Below are 17,775 nucleotides of genomic sequence, written 5' to 3'. Positions count from 1 at the left end.
TTCAACTCCCATGTCATGTGGGAGTGTATGGTATTGGAGAGATAGTAAACAAGCTTCATGAATGCCTCCTTGAAAATGGTAAAAAAAAAAAAGAGGTTTGTAAATTGTTGTATTTCAGCGTGATTCTCTCTCTTTTTGGCCTTTTTGGCTAAATGCTGATATTTCCTCACTACACATGTCATTCCCAACTTTCCTTCAGACCATTTCCTCTTCTTTCCCAGGTACATGTACCCCTCTTTCACTTCCCCCTTTCAGATTCCCACGTATTCACAGACACCCTTTTTTATCTTTGTATGTACAGGTAAATGTCTGTCCATCCGTCTGTTTGCCTATCTTTCCATCTCTCTCTCTCTCTCTCCTCTCTTCTTTATCTCTCTCTCTCTCTGCTCTGAAGCCCAACCTCACTTATCCCCTACAGGAAACTAGTGACTGGTATAAGAGCCTAGCAATCTGCCGACTCACTGCCTGTTGTGACCGTGATGAACTGGACAAAAAAAGTTCAGGTCTATCCAACATTCAAGAGCACTATGCCAAACAGTAATTCATGCCACAAACCATCGACCCAAACTCTTTACAAAATCCCCCCCCCCCCCCACAACTCTGTATCTCTCAAAAACTATTTTATAATGACTTTGACCCCCATTTAGTTTTGTCTCTATGTATTGTCTCCTTGATATTGCCTCTGTTCTAAATCAGTGTTACTTTTCTACCCCACATTCTGCCCCCTCCCTCCTCTCTGTCTCTCTATCTCTCTCTGTGTATCTGTCTGTCTGTCTCTCACTCTCTCTCTCTCTCTCTCTCACTCAATCTCTCTCTCACTCTCTCTCAATCTCTCTCTTATCAGTCGTCCTTCTCCCATTTTTGTCTTTCTCTCCTTTCCCCTACCTCAGTATACATTACCCCCCCCCCCCCCCCCCCCCCCCCCGCCCCTAACAACAAAAAAGGACACCTTCAGGGGGAGAAAATATATATGATCATCTTACAATACTCCTGTTTCATGGAAATATTGAACCAAGTAATGAAAGGGTACACAAACTAAAGCAGCCACTCTAAACTACAATTCCACACACAACATTGATCCCTACTATGAAACATATCAGGAGAGGGGGGGGGGGGTGCATGAGGATCACTTACCAACATTCTCCTCCTGATCGATGAAGGTCTGATCATCTTCCAGGGTGTTTGCCAGGAGGAAGGCACTCTCCTCCAGTGAGGTGATGAGGGTGGATGCGGTCTTTGTCTGGTCTTCCTTGCTAAGGTCGTCCCAGGAATCCAGGTTCGTGTCCTCCAAGATGGCGCTTCCAACCTTCAGGTAATTCTGCATCAGGAAAACAGAGAAAATTTGATATTATAACTCTAATCCTTCTAATAATTCTGTTTAAACCATTACGAAAAGTAAAAGATATTATTAGCCCTACAATACTTTTTGCTTGAAGTTTCTCAAAATATCATCAGATATAATTTTGTAGGCCTGAAGCACATATTGGTTCTTGAGCCATTAACTTATACACTAAAACACACACTCACCACCCTTTTTGCTCTGAACAAACAATATACAAAGGGGCATCCACGGCCATGGCCTTGGTGGCCTTGGATTAATTTAAGCCCTGGGGGATCAACGGGTACCACTTAGGCATTGTTGGCTGTATAGAGGGCGCAAGTAGCTACACGTAGTGCGGTCCCGCTTTAATACCGGAAGTGAGTCAATCTATGTTCTGAAGCGGATTAACTTCTGACATACCGTTGTGACTTCTTTGGTCTTTTCCGTCCTCTCAGCAGCCGTAGCATTCTCCAGCTCCCTGTTTAGGTTCCCAAGGGATGTCGTCAGGATATCGGTTGCCGCGACGATGTCTCCACCATAAAGCTCCTCCCCTTCTTCAATAGTTTGGGCGAGCTCTTCTGAGATGACGGCAACTGATGCACCATTCTCCAGCTAATCATAGGGTTAAAATAAATGGGATCAGATTTATATATATGCTGACTTACTTGAAGGCAGGGATTTTGGGGAAAGGGTTTCCTTAACCTGTTGACTACTGAACTCACTCATTCCCATAGAGTTATCACAATGACCACCCGGCTCCCGTAGACAAAGGGTTAAATTATACCTTTTTTTTCAATTCAATTCAATTCAATTTCGGTTTTATTACAAATATACCAAATAAAAAGTCCAAAGACTAACAATAATTGGCTTACAATGTATCATATAAAAATGCATTAAAAACAATAGATTTAAAAATTCAGTAATAAGTTAAAGAACATTGCTCACATTGTATTACATAAATATTATTATACCTTAGTTGGTTTTAGATGAAGTGGGGCCTCACTGGAAGGATTTGACAAGTTTTCCCCAAAAGCCGAAGGAGAGGTTTCCCCAAGATAAACAACTTGTCATCTTTGTCTAGATGAAAGCACCACAGGTTTCCAATTAACAATTATTTGTACATGTACATGTATTATGAATAACAATTTTAGGGGACAAAATTGGGGATAAAATGGGCAACAAGCAACTCTAGCACATTTCAAGGAAAAAACAACTTGTAAACTAAATTCTTGGATAATAGACTCCTTTGGTTCTGATATTTCTGAGCCTCATGGATACAGCTTTGATTTGTTAACTAGTAAAAATGAACTTGTGCCATTAGTAAATCTTTTCTATCAGTTTGGAATGGCTGCCACAATGCCCTACCTGCTCTGTGATGGTCTTTAGTTTAAATGAGACACAGTCGCTAAGGTCTGGACCAGACGGATCCCAACGAGTAGGGCCGGTCAGGGGGGTCTCACATCTCCACTCGGCTTGCCCTGCAAAACACAAGAGTCAAATATTGAATGTTAAAGATGAAGTTGAGTTCTGGTCATGCGATTGCATTGTGAAAGAAACATTGTGGAATCGATCAGAAACGGTTGATCATCTAGCATATAAGTATTGGTGTGTACTGCAAGGTTCTGGAATCATCAAAATGATAAGAAATTTGGCCCAGTCTTGATAAAGTTACAAGCACTGTACACAGAAAAATGTATATGGGACTACCCCCACACGTGCGTTATATCTATCAGGTCCAAATAGATATAATTTACCAAATATATCAATTAGTAGGCGGTTTCTCTGCAAAATTTGTATGATCACGTATTAGTCAAAACACATTCTTTCAAATGATCGGTAATATAAGAGCTTCCATTTCATTTTTTGAGAGGGGGGCGTTTCCAAAACTAGTCTGGTATGGGGTCATGAATTTGGTTCAAATGAAAATATTTGAAGCATATGCGATCCTACAATATTCAGTGATCGTTGTCGCGGTTGAAATCAAGTCTAAAGTGATAAAATTTAAGTGAAATGTTGCCATCAACTTTTTGGCAAATTTGGGGGCCCCAACACTTAAGAGGGGCAACTAATCATCAAATGTTTTGTGTTTGCTTTGTAACTATGTTACAAATAATTCCATAGTTCACATTTGCATCAAAGCAATCACATCAATCGGTGGCGAATTTTCAGCATATTTTACAACCCCAAAATACTTCACACACAAAAATGGCATGAAGATCACATCCAAAGCACTTTTCTCCATATCATCATTCCTTGAAAAAGTGCAAAGAAATGATCATGAAAAGGGGGGGGGGGTATAGATTTTGAGAAAGATCCGATGTACGTTTCTGCAGAAGTAATCTTCAATTTGCTGTGAGCTAGGTGCTGAAGATGTGCTCTAAATAGCAAATTACTTCATTACCATCTCCAAGAAGAGGCATGCAGACATATTCAATTTCCATTTCAATTTATGCCAAACTTTGAAGGGTTTGATCGCTACCAAAAGAAGCGTAGAAGATATGTGTTTATCTCTCTCAGCCATACAGCTCCAAATTCAGGAGTCATTTCATGACACTCCCGCTTCAAAAATAAAGTTGATGAGGCTCGATCTGCAAGTTTCTGACCCAAAATAGAAATTTTATATGTGATAACTCTTAAAGAGAAATGAAAGTCACATATGATCGCCTAGATATTGCACCAAGAGTTTCTAAACAAGGACATTTATACTTCAATCAAAGATTCAGCGTTTGATCAACTGAAATTGACAACATGCTTATATCTGAACATGATTTTTTCATTTAGAGGTTAAAGTAATCAACTGATTATAAAAAAAATGCTGCATAATACCTATTTTAGGCATTCCAATTCGCATGATAAAGAAACTGCTATGAGAGGAATTGAGAGAAAAGCCGCAGTATTTCAACATGCATTGATTTCAGCATCATTCACTTTATGTTGAAATTAATTCTTGGTAGGAATCAGAAAGCACACTTTGATTGGACTTTTATTTTCTCTATCAATCATCAAAATAAATGAAAGTGAAAGCATATACATTTTCACATGATTAAGTAAAAATACCTCTACTTCAATTAATCTCGTCTAAGAGTATAAGGTATAATTTTATTTTCATTCTATTTTTCAATTCAATTAATTTCATGTCAATTATTAAGGTCCGAATTGAAGTACATGTACATTAAGTATATATCTAATTTACAAATATGGCAAGCAGAAACTTATCTCTAACAGAAATTGAGCTCCAAAGATACAAGCTTCATGTCTAATTGTGAGCCCTAACAATTCAATTCAATTTAACTCAAGTATTTCCAAGTTTGGCGGCATTCCAGGTTATATCTAGCTTGGACACCTCATTCAAATTCAAGTTCAAATTCTGTAAGTAAATCCTTCACATTAATCTCCATATTAAAATACAATCATATGACTATGTGTGCACTTTCCTCCGTGTCTGTAACTCCATCAAAACTTAGTTAGTTGATTTATCTTGATATGTATACATTACTGAATCTGCAAACCAGAAATATCTCCATGGTGAAAAATCAATTTGGACAGGTGGTTTGAAACTCTGCAGACTTCCCATAATTCAATATGTGTCTAGATATACCACAATCTTCCTAAGGCAGAGGCACCAACGAGTCCCGCATTCCTGCTGAACAAGGTAAGTTTGGCGGCATTCCAAAGCCAATCTATCAATCCCTCTGTTAAACACTCTTCCTCCTTCCCCCATATTTCTCCCTCTCAATCATGCTATCCCCTTTTCTTTTCTTCTTTTTACTTCTATTTTGACTCTTCTCTCCTCCCCTTATTTCACCCTCCTCTTTTTCCTCCTCCCCTCCCCTCCCCTCCCCTCCCCTCCCCTTCCCTCCCCTCCCCTCCCCTCCCCTCCCCTCCCCTCCCCTCCCCTCCCCTCCCCTCCCCTCCCCTCCCCTCCCCTCCCCTCCCCTCCCCTCCCCTCCCCTCCCCTCCCCTCCCCTCCCCTCCCCTCCCCTCCCCTCTCCCCTCCCCTCCCCTCCCCTCCCCTCCCCTCCCCTCCCCTCCCCTCCCCTCCCCTCCCCTCCCCTCCCCTCCCCTCCCCTCCCCTCCCCTCTCCTCTCTCCTCTCACCACTATATCTTTATCCTTTTCTCTTCACCTTACCTGTCATCTGTCCTGCTACCCCCACCCCTTTCCTCACTTTTCTATTACTACTTTCTTTTTCTTTCTCTCTCATCTCCCATCATTCCAACTTTCTTGAATTGTAGCTTTCTCTCACCATCCCTTTCTCTGTCTCTTGCTCCTTATCCCTTTCTCTGTCTCTGTCTCTCTCTTTCTATCTTTCTGTGTGTGTGTGTGTCTCTCTCTCTCTCTCTATCTTTCTCTCTCTCTCTCTCTCCCTGTCTCTGTCTCTGTCTGTCTGTCTCTCTCTCTATCTTTCTCTCTCTCTCCCTCTGCCTCCCCTCATCTCATTTCTAACTGACAGCTAAACTCAGCCTGCCGACCCCAAACTGTGACAGGATTGGACAACAATTTCAAAGCCTGGCTCCTAAGGCACCGAAAACTTGAAGTACAGAGAAAAAAAACGTTGCCGTGAGAATGGCAGAGGAAACTTTTTGAGTTGTGATTGGTATCTTGGACCGCATCGGGTCTGGACAGGGGTGTGACTCACATCCTTACGGGGCGAGCTCAAGAGGAGGCACGTAACGCATCGCAGGGACGCTCGTTTCCCCCCTTGAGTAAACCCAGCTAGGTAAAGCTCTGATATCCCCTACCTTTGCCTGCTCACCTGACTCGTGTTTCTAAGCTTTCAGTACGAGCTTTGATTTGTAGTAACGCATTTCAAAGTTCATATTTCTAAGCTTTCAGTACGAGTTTTGATTTGTAGTAACGTATTTCAAAGTTCATATTTCTAAGCTTTCAGTACGAGTTTTGATTTGTAGTAGCGCATTTCAAAATTCATGTTTCTAAGCTTTCAGTACGAGTTTTGATTTGTAGTAGCGCATTTCAAAATTCATGTTTCTAAGCTTTCAGTACGAGTTTTGGTTTGTAGTAATGCATTTCAAAGTTCATATTTCTAAGCTTTCAGTACGAGTTTTGGTTTGTAGTAATGCATTTCAAAGTTCATATTTCTAAGCTTTCAGTACGAGTTTTGGTTTGTAGTAACGTATTTCAAAGTTCATATTTCTAAGCTTTCAGTACGAGTTTTGATTTGTAGTAGCGCATTTCAAAATTCATGTTTCTAAGCTTTCAGTACGAGTTTTGATTTGTAGTAGCGCATTTCAAAATTCATGTTTCTAAGCTTTCAGTACAAGTTTTGATTTGTAGTAGCGCATTTCAAAGTCATGGGAAACTTTCACTTCTAAAAAATTACTGCAAAATTCAGCATGCATGAAACTTTTGTGATTCCCATCCTGATTTGGGACTGTAAAGTGCTGCAAAGTCTTTTCATTACTACACTGCATTTTCCAATTCACTAAATTTTCTTGCAATGAAATAAGCAAGAAAGTGGTTTAATCTTGCACCAACATTAATTTATATTTGCCACTCTCCACCCATGGGTTGAATGGCTACCAATGGGAAGACATTCCTTGAATGCTGTGACTCTGAGTACATTGCATGGTGGATATATGCCCTATCAAAAATCCAATATCACAGTTTGCATTATTAGTAGTATTATCTTTTGTTGTGATTTGCATATATTGCCACGACAACGAGCCAACTTGATAGGTTGATTATATACCAATAAAGTTCAGGGGAAAAAATTGTTGAAAACCTAAAATGGGTAAATAGAATATCACTTGGAATATGAAGTACATAACAATTACAGATGCACATGTAGTATGTACAAGAAAAGTGGAATCTAAGAAGAAAGAAAAGTGGAGTCTTAGAAGACAGAAAAGTAGAATCTAAGAAGAAAGAAAAGGAATAATTCCAAGAAGACATATATCAAAGCCAAAGACAAAGAAAAAGCCAAGATATACTGAAGATAGAAATCTAAATTACAAACGGAAGTCCAGAGGTGATGTAGAGCTTCATGATAAAACCACAAACCTATAGAGAGTATATTGATAGCTTGATGCTAAGGTTTAGTCCCATTCACACTACCAACATTCATAAATACAATACGTAATTAAATTTCTCTAGTGTGAATATCATGTAATGAAAAATTGTATAGCAAAACGTACGTTTGAATATAAATGAATAAAATGTCAATAATGAATCAAAGTCCCGTTCACAGAAATCATGAAACTGGGCGGGGCTTATCGTGAGTGCACACTGATGATTGGTCAGCTGTCGCGTCAACTGATCTCTTCAAAACTAGTTTCTTTATATGATGTTATCATCCAGTGTGCTAGCCCCCTATTCACAATAGGATCATTTTTGAAATTTAACTTTAGATTGAAAGTCACAAACGATTCCTTCTCATTATCGGTACAGTGAAATAAACACAGAGATCAGTACAGTAAGTAATTCAGAATACAAGAGATGAATACACGGAGAGCAAAGCTTGTGCTGGAAACATCGATGACAAATAAAAACAGGTTACTGAAAGAACATGGTTATATCATTACTTTTCTTGCCCCTACATACACGATGTTTCTTTTAGAGAGTTATGTATATATTGTCTTTCCTCTATATAGTCTGAAGGGGGAGATCCTTCTGAAACTTCCTATCTATCTACTGAGTAATGAACAAGAAGGCCAGTTTAATTCCCCCGCAGGAATCAGAGAGTCAATCACAAATTAAAGCAGTCTAAACCCAAAGCAAGTTAGCAGTCATTAATAGAGTCTGAAGTCTAGACGAAAGATTCAGGATGCTCTGTGTATTAATGAAGGAATCCCACTAGATTGGAAATTCAATGTGTTTTTTTCTTTTTATTTGGATATGAGACAAGTCATCTTCTGCAAGTACACTGATGCTTCACAAGAGGATAAAGAGATGTGAAAACAAATGTTCTGCATAGTATGAAAGTAAGAACTGGCAGTATTATGTTTACTTGTTCATTTATTTTTTTTTTTTTTTGGGGGGGGGGGGGGGTTTTTTTTTTTTTTTTTAGAGGGAGGGGGTTTGAAGGGGCTGAATTTTTCATTCTCGACAACTCCACCTACTTTTTAAAAAGTACAATAAAGCTCATAGTCAGCATATAGAAAGTACCTTCACTCAGAAGACAAATTCCTTTAATCTCAATCTGTTCTGGTGGTCAATTCAATTGGCAGATTGTTTGCTCTCATTTAAGTCTGCAATTTTCTACAAGAGTTGAAGTGAAGTCGTAAACAAAATAGCATCATCCTGTTCCTTGCAAAAGAACAATATCGCAGATAGTGCCCTTTTGTCAGACAGACTAGGCAAATGCCTAATCTTTGTGACTGAACGATTTTATTCTTGTGAAATCAGAAGGATGATGAGATTACCCCGATCCTTGATGAAGAATCTCCATATAACAGGAGTATCCGGAATTGTGAAACGGCTCAGGAGTTTGACGGATTTCAGTTCATCGACTGGTTTATTTGATTCGTTCAAGGTGAACCCCCTCGTTGTCTGTCTTCTTCCTGTCTTGAACGGATTAGCCACTGGCTTTAATTGAACTAATGCTTCTGGAAACTGTTGATTATAACAGTGACAACTATCCTCACCTTCTTCTCTTGTGTCTATTCTTTGTGCACTAGCTGTACTTCTTAAGAGTATTCGTCAAGAAAAGATAATCATTCACCCACTTTTTTCTTATTTCAAGCTGCTAGTTTTGGAACCATTGTCTTTTTGTAAGTTTTGTATATATTTCTTTTCAATTTAAGACTCATTTCCTTTTCCTCCTTTGCACTCTCCACTTTCCTATTTCTGCTTCTTCTTCATCTATCATCTTTTTATCCACCTGTTTGTCCTTTTAATTCAAATCTTGTTTTCTGATCATATTGTAACCAAAGAAATAGTAGCCTTCCACAATAGTTTTTCTCCAAACTTACATGTCTACTTTACATCTGTCAAATTTTGAGTCAAGTACAAAGTACATTCCTATGCAATATAAAGCCACTGGTTAGATCCCCTCCACTCCCTGTTCTGCTATTTTTTCATCATATTTCAAATTAAAAGGGCATTTGAAGAGCGACTCATATAAAGGAGACATTTCTACTATAATATTCTTCCCAACTGATATATCAAAAGGATTTAAAAAGGCAAAGATCACACAAATTATTCTTCATTTTTACAAGAAATCAACCTTCTCTTTAAATCCCCATCTGGAGCTTGTAATGAGTCATATTAGATGCTACCTTTAGATTGGGTATATTGGTCGTTTCTCCTCTTTTGGGGCAAAAAAAGGCGATCTTATCCCCTGCCTACGTGTAGCTACACAACCCACAAATCAAAGTAAATCACGGCCAACAGCAGGAAACAGTGTTTCATCAAGAACAATTTTGGCCAAATTCAGCCAATTCTTGGCGGTGGCGTTGGCTCGATTCTCCTCTCTTTGTATTTGATAGATTGATCAGGATAGGTGATGGATGATGTAGCTTTGAATTGTGATGATGAAATCAATGCGTCATCGACTTGAAGCAAACACAAGGGCAAAAAGGATAGGCCCACAAGCAAGGTGCCCCCTCACATCTATAGGGAAGTCTAAACACAGTATAAATAAGATACTCGATATTTGATGGCGTCCCTGGTTTAAAAAAATACATTTCTGTTTGCAGGAGCTCCTTTAGGATTTGGTGTTGTGTACAACTTTCTTGCAGTAATAAAATATTTTATTGTATTTTATTTATTCCCCCCCCCAACCCTCCCTTCTACAGGAAGCACACAGGTACCCATTTTCTTGGCAAAATCTGCAAAAATCCCTGAAAATGACCCCTTTCTTTGCAATTTTCAACTATCATGCATATATATATATGAAGTCAATATGAGGTTTAAATTTGGAAATGTGGAAAAGTAGGTGGGTTCCATTCCTGAAGAGAGATACTCAGGTCAAGGATGAATGCATCATCAAAGAAAGTCAGGGTTTTAACATCAATGAAAGATCTGTAACTTGAGTTGCCAATTTGGACCTGTTCCGATGTCAAATAATTACAGGTCAATCTGATTGAGACAAGATAAGTTGAAATGGAAAGATCTTTCTCCACTTATTATGATATGGATCTCTGAAAATCATTGGCGGTAATTTGCATAATTCGAAGGTTTGGCTGTTTGAGAAAGGTAGTTACCATGGCAACTGAACAAATGGATCATAAAGAATTGAAGGTAATGACAGGAATAATAAATCTCCATATGTGACAGTAGTACTAGTAGAGATAGCTATGTTGCCATATATATATATCAAACGAGTAGTGATCTTTAAAATGACAACATTGATGTTGATTAATGTTGATAGTAATGACAAAAGAATTCTACATTTCTTCACAAACTGTTAATTGATGAATTACATCTCCCTATAAAGTCCCTGTAATTGTTAACTGGTTCCAAACTACACTCTGCACATATGCTTCACAAAGCCTTTATGATCTTTTCTTCTGAGACGCTTCTTTATCAAATCGAGCTAAACTATGTCCAAAAGAAGAAAATGAAAGGGAGGGAGGGAGGGAGGGAGGGAGGGAGGGAGGGAGGGAGGGAGGGAAAGTTTCACAGAGTGCTTGAGTATTGTATTCATCTGTTTTCAAGTACATCCACATTAAAGCACGTGTATACCATGCTGAAGAAAGGGAAAAAAGAAGAAATAAACAAACAGAACAAAGGACCACCCAACTATGAGTATTATTATATATTAAAATTTCATGACTATAATGCAGTCCTTGATTATGATAAAAAATAAAATTATTGTTATTGTTTGACTCTACGAAGTTGAGAAAAACAGAAGAATGGATTCTGAGATATGATATTTTATGACACCATCAATCATCAGTGAATATCCGAACCCCTTAATCTAATTCCTCTACGGCGAACGTGGAGTAAACACCTTGTATGTAAACACCCTGCATGGTATTCCCCAATTAAATTTCCTCGACCTATTGACGGCGTTTCCTAATGAATAAATGAAGACTAGCTTGGCTCTGTGCTGGGCTCGGCGCACCTAGGGTGCCTACAGTCTCCAAGTGTGCCTTCTTTGGGCAATTAATTCTTTCTATTTCCATTGGTTTCGAGAATTGAAGTATTGTTCATACTATCATAATTTATTGTCTTGCTTTTCCTCTCTCTCTATTTATTAGTTATGTTAAAGGTACAATTCTTTTGTGAATACTTTTTCCCAGAAATCCATTCTTCATAATCATGACTGTGTATTCAAACTCTTCTATCAAACTAGCAACATGCTCACGTTCACAGCCACATTGGCTCGATAAAGCTTCAAATCTTCTAACACAAAGTTCAAGGGAACATTCATAGGGGAATTAATTACAAGTAATAAATGAAAAATTGTCGGCAAATTTCTGGGAGAGGATTTTTAAATTTGATCTGCTTAAATGAAACTGATCTACCGGTAGTCAAAATTGATATTAAAACAAATAGTAATCTGTAAGCTTGTTCTCTATAAAGACTTCAAGGGTATAAACAGGCAGATACGTGCAGGTAGCACCATGAGTTCATGTATTGTGAACATATAGATAGAGCAATGAAGCTTGCAAGAAACTACTTTAATAATCAAGAAATTAATGAATACTCAATAATTTATGAAATACATGATTAATACCTACAAACTTGTTTAACATGCAGATTGTAGAGAGCTAAATGAGTTAATGTACTCTGCACATCTATAGAGCAATCAAGCTTCAATTGGTGCCTGGGATCTCTAGAACTCCCAGAGGGGGGCCCTAGCTCTCTAATCGACCCTCTTAATCATTCCTTACGCCCGTCCGTAATACCCCTACGTGAATTGCCTTCGTCTTAACAGCACTGCTGCTGACGTACACGACATGGCCCATTAGGCTATTAATCAGCAGGAGCGCGTAAAAATACACCCCTATGTTTCTAAATCCACATCCCACGTCCGCTCCGGCTTGTCTTACACCCTTTTAATTTTTCCCCTCTCTCCTGATTTTCTTGCCTCTTGACATGATTTGTGCTTTCCTCCCGTTTGCAGGCAGTGGAAAGACAACAGCTTATGTAAGGGAAGGGCAGCTAGGCAGCGCTGAAGTGGGGGTAACCCCAAAGTAATAGGTTTTTCACCTTTCTTCTTGGCTTATGACTGGGAAACTGACATTGTTTCATTCCCTGTATATCCTTGTTGGATGAACTTTTCACACAAGATGATAAAAATGTTCCTTATTTATAATTTTATTTTGTTGCCAAATTGTATTCCAAATGTTTTGATAGAGGAATAGGGACATAGACAGTTTGAGAGAGAGAGAGAGAGAGAGAGAGAGAGAGAGAGAAGGAGGGAATGAGTGGCTGAGAGGGAAGGGGATGAATTTATGGGGGAGGGGCACTTGCATTACTCTCTGAATAATATGCAAATTTACAACAGCCCATGTGGTAGAGAGTTCTTTCCATCATCTTCTTTTCTTGTTCCTTTCTCTCTGTCTCTTTCCTTTTTCTTTTTTTCATTAATATCTATCTCTTTACTTATTCAATTATCTTCAGTTAATAAAGGCACATGCCCTCTGCCACTACGCCACGGAGTACAGAGACACACCATGTCAACGACTCACAAGGCTGCATTTCCTTATGGAGGTTATAAACCTCTGAGCTAAAGTGCTTAACTCCTGAACTGAATGTGAACGATGAGTTACTCAAAGTTATTTTTACTGTACAATTCAGGCATGCACCCTTGCTTAGGCACCAAAGCCAGGGTTATGTAAAGGAGATTTCAGACAAGTTATCTCTAACATGCTCATCCTAAACGTAGGTCATATTAAATCTACTCACACATTGTTGCTGATGAATTATATCCTCCGAGAAGAGAAAGTGAAAGACCTCTAAGCAAAGTTGGGGAACAAACTTGCTCCTTAAGTGAACAAAAATCTTTGATTCAGTGTTCAGTTTCTGAACTCAGGCCTAAGCAAGTAGCCAAATACAATTATTAACTCAACTATTCATACTCCAAGTAAATTTGATGTTATTATGTTTTTGTAACACAAGAATGAAGAGGTGGACTGGTTGAATTAGGGCATTTGTTGAATACTTTGTTGAAAAGCTTTAATTCGTCACATTCTCAAGAAACACAAAACTTGGTAAGGGTGTATTTTCCCTCCATTTGCCAGGAACTTTGTAAATTTGAAAGGATATAATCACGTCTAAAAAGAGATGTCTAATAAATAGTATTTCAAAAGGTAAAACTGTTTAATAAGTGGGGTTTCATGGGATTCAAATATTCCTCAATATGACATTTCTCTTTTTTAAATAGGAAATTGGATCTATATTCAGACTCTCTGAAAATATGATTTTTACGTAAATTCTATCACCTCTCATTTATTCTCCATCACTTAATCTTTAATTAATGGTAAATTTAAGTAATTACAATTTATCCCTCATTCCAACAAAGATGTTTTATCTGTATCTCCCGGTTTCCAAAAATACCAACTTTCTCAGGGTTAAACTGACATATCACTTGATTGCTAGCGTAGGAATCGAGATAGAGTCAATTTGAAGAGTTCTTAAAAGTATCGAAGCCTCCACCTTTGCCTTCATTGATTGTAATCGTTCTAAGCTTCCTTAATGACGGGAAATTACCAGCACCCCAGAAGCCTCCTCCAGACGTCACCCTCGCCGATTAGAGTTTCAAAGAAGAGAGGGGGTGACGTAGTCAGAGATTCTTGTCTTGGTTAATATTTAGGCAAAAGGGTTTAAAAGATGAAGAACTATATAACTTTCTCCATATTTTAATTGAACCTTGACAAAATTAAAATCCCTTTCAGCAGTTCCTAGGAGCTATATTGCAGGATGAATGGATAGAGGTTTTATGTGTGTTTAGATTAGAGTTTAGAAATCAAAGACGAGAGGGGTGACGTAGTCAGAGATTATTGTCAGGGTTTATTATTCAGGCAGAAGTTTTTAAAAGATAAAAACTATAGCATTTTCTTAGGATTTGACTCTCTCTCCCTCCATTTTTTAACTTGAACCTTGAAAAAAAATGAAACTCCTTGGAGCTATCGCAGGATAAATGGAGAGTGTCTGTGTGCTGCCTTATGAGCTCTCCTAGCTTGCCTGTACTGAATTACATTTAAATGTTTAATTGAAAAGGAAAACTTCCACTTTGCATGATCTATCTCACAAATTGATGTACTGCAAAAGGCAATCGATCTTCCTTGATGTCAAAAATAAAACCTTGGTTTAAGTTCTTGTTTTCTTATTTTCTAATTTTTAGTCTTCAAATTGACAGTTTGATAAATGGATGTAGACAAAAAATTCCTGTCATATCTACAAATTTCAATTCTTGATACCCATAATATTTTTAGATTGATAAAAAAGCCTTCAAATGCTCAAAAATACCTATAAACATTGTAGTTTTTTTTTCTTTTACATTTTTTCATTATTTTGTGTGGCTGCCTATATGTCCTTCAACAGCGATATTGTCGATAATCAAGTTGGACCAAAATTTTAATTTCTTGTCCTTGGCTTTCATTGTCAATCATCATTACTCTGACTAAAATTTCATCAATTTTGACTAGCTTTGTGATTGGGAGATTTCTTTTTATTGGCAAGTGTTTCAGCAAAATCCTTATCCAACTTCCTGTTTCTAAGTCAATAAAAACATCTGTTTATTTCAGATTCTAAAATATTTGGCTGTTTATATCCAAAAACTAGGATATTGTATAAAAACATCATCATAATCCTAGGGCGGGGGTGTATATTCTAGATTGCTGCCCCAGATATATAGACGCTGCGACAAAACACCTCAGTGTTCCAATTGAGTAATTTGAATCATTGGTTAGAAAATCGACTATTTAGTTGTGAAGGTAGAGGTGTTGTGGTCTAGTGGATAAGTCACCGACTGCAGATACCAAGGTATGGGGTTCGATTTGAGTCCTGCTGCTGCACCAATGTCCTTGGCAAGACTGTTAATCTACATTTGCCACTCTCCACCCAGGTGTTAAATGGGTACCCGGTCGGATGCGAAAGTGAATGTAGTTTTTCTTAAATGACAGGGTACATTAAACTTAAAGGCATTATCAGAATGAAATAAACTTTGGAGAAATGGAGAAGCCTCTACTCCTGACAATATTGATAAGTATATCAAGAAGAAAACTTGCTGCAGCAAATGACAAAATATACAAACATCACCAAGATTCCATCTTGCGGCACATTAATAGCCCTCCACAGCTTACCGAGGTAATATACTTCATCATGACACCTGTTTCCTGGCATTTCATGTTATCATCTACCCAGCAACGCCTGCTCGGTCGGTCGGTCAAAGAAACTAATTTCTACTCCGTATCTGGGGCAGCACAGAATTACAGTTGGCAAAGTAAGATTGATCACATACTCAATCTCTGCATCATCTAAAACTGTCTTTTCCACTTTCAGTATCACAAAATCCTTCATCAGATTATCATTTCTTGCTTGAAGGATTTGTTGGAATCCTCCAAACTTTGCACTTTTCCTTCTTGTGGTGATATCAGTGAAACATTAGATGGGGCTGACAATGATTAAAGTCTAGAAGACTCCAAAAGAGCTCAGCTGGTAAAACACGATAGAAAACTTATAGACCTCACAGTAATTTCCTATGTTAAACCCCATTTTAAACAAAAAGCCTAAACCAGTGTTAAGATGACTGCCAGAAAAGCTCTATTTTGCAGAAGCAATTAAAGAAAAAAAAGAAGAAAAAAGAGCTCCAGTGAATGGAAAAAAAAGAAAAAAGTTTTTAACTGTTTGCACTTGAAGCTTACACACACAGAACTGCAGGAACAAATTTAAACAAGGTTAAGAAAATTATCTACAGTGTGAACCCATCCAGGCGCTCATCATTCATAGACAGCGTAAGCATTGCTGCATGAACATGGTGCGGGCAGGAATTGCTAATATTCTCATGACAGAACCCCTCCCCCTGCTTCATTGATTACATACATGTGCGTACTTAAATGCTAAAGTGGACAAGTGTTAACACAATCTAATTAAGTGGGCATAGTATAAACACATCCATGGACTTACCAGTGTGATTATCAGGGCATGGCTGCACGTCAATGGTGTCTGCTGGGGCGTGTTCCCATTGGACCCCTCTAACGACCACGGGCATACAGAACTCTGGTCTCTTAGGGTTGTGACCACTGCCATGAAAACAAAAAGACAAAAGAAAAGTTAAAATCATTTTCATTCTGAACATTGTTTTGCTATAAAACATCAAAACCTAGTGACTGTATGCCCATGAAGAGCTACTGTAAAGGCTATATCTTTTGGTGTCACTTGAACAACAGTTCTCCACAAACTACTGCTGATCTGATAAAGATCCTCCAACAGAACATTTTCTTTTCTTGTTCTTTTTTAGGCAGTTTGACTAAACATTTTTGAAATTTTCTTCCCTCTCTGGATTAGTACTTTCACTCTAGGTAGTGTATAATATTTTCTGCCGCATTTTGGTCTACGGGTATCCCACTTTCTTACAAAGATTATTCAACCCCTGCATGAACCCAGAATCAAGTTATCTTCAGCAAACCACACTTTTTATCATCAAATGAATATCGTGTGAGTGAGCAATCACAGAATACCGTCTACATAAATATGTGTATTTCTTTAAAAAAAAAAAAAAATCCTCATACTTTGGAGTGTACTGAATGTGTGCCAACAGTCATCTATGGCAGTCCCATTTGTGCCATTTGTGCCATTTGTCAAACAAAGCAAGTAAAGGGTTAATACATGCCACATCGGGAAGATACAAACCTGTTGTAGAAGGTACTGTTGTTGTTGTAGGTGGCCGAGTTGTTGTTGTTGCTGCTACAGTTGTTGTTGGTGGTAGCGTCGTTGTGGCATCCTCTGGTAGGAGAGTGGTTGCTCCTTCAGGCAACTGCGTCACCACTGGTTGTTTCGTCCTCTCACGTGGCTTCGGAGTAGTTTTAGCTACTGTTGTTGTCTCCCGTGGAGGAGTGGTAGGTGGTGCTATTGTGGTTGCTGAAGTGGTAGAGAACAAGAAAACAAATGATAAGGATCTACATGTAGGATATATAATACTACTGTAAAATAAAACTTTTGGTTCTGGTTTTAAAGTATGATGTAACTTTTCCATATTTTAATAACAATCACCTTCTGATTTGTATCGTTTTATAATGGTCATTTTCGTTATCATTCACACAATAACAACAACAACAACCCAGAGTATGTCATTGCCTCAAAGTTTCTCAAATATGAAATAAGCTAATTGCAAAAGAACAAAAACCTCTTAAAACAGTCCATAACAAAGTTTTTTAATCCATTTGGACACATATATCACATTACATGAAAGATGTTCATGTAAATATCACGCTTGAATTGTCATATTATCATTACTCACAAAATAACAATTCCAACAAAACAACAGAAAATGTTTGGATTTCTTTCATTTATCAAACAAGACAAATGTTAATTCTAAACAAA

The 17,775-nt window shown here is 38.1% G+C and overlaps 1 protein-coding gene across 7 annotated transcripts in view; it reads right to left on the bottom strand.

Moving 5' to 3' along the window:
• LOC100891565 (adhesion G protein-coupled receptor L2) overlaps positions 1 to 17,192 on the bottom strand; it is a 50,570-nt gene extending 33,378 nt beyond the window's left edge. For all 7 annotated transcript variants that reach the window (XM_030996331.1, XM_030996332.1, XM_030996333.1 and 4 more), the window contains exons 1-5: positions 17,086 to 17,192; positions 16,360 to 16,475; positions 2,687 to 2,799; positions 1,742 to 1,933; positions 1,135 to 1,318 (exon numbers count right to left, since the gene is read on the bottom strand). In XM_030996331.1, the coding sequence (XP_030852191.1) occupies positions 1,135 to 1,318; positions 1,742 to 1,933; positions 2,687 to 2,799; positions 16,360 to 16,444 (574 nt within the window). In that variant the 5' untranslated portion in view covers positions 16,445 to 16,475; positions 17,086 to 17,192. The remainder of the gene's footprint in view (positions 1 to 1,134; positions 1,319 to 1,741; positions 1,934 to 2,686; positions 2,800 to 16,359; positions 16,476 to 17,085) is intronic.
• Positions 17,193 to 17,775: the final 583 nt, after the last annotated feature.

Source organism: Strongylocentrotus purpuratus, unplaced genomic scaffold (assembly GCF_000002235.5).
Source record: "Strongylocentrotus purpuratus isolate Spur 01 unplaced genomic scaffold, Spur_5.0 spur5_scaffold_3, whole genome shotgun sequence".
NCBI lineage: Eukaryota > Metazoa > Echinodermata > Echinoidea > Camarodonta > Strongylocentrotidae > Strongylocentrotus > Strongylocentrotus purpuratus.
This window is presented reverse-complemented; position numbering and strand designations above follow the sequence as displayed.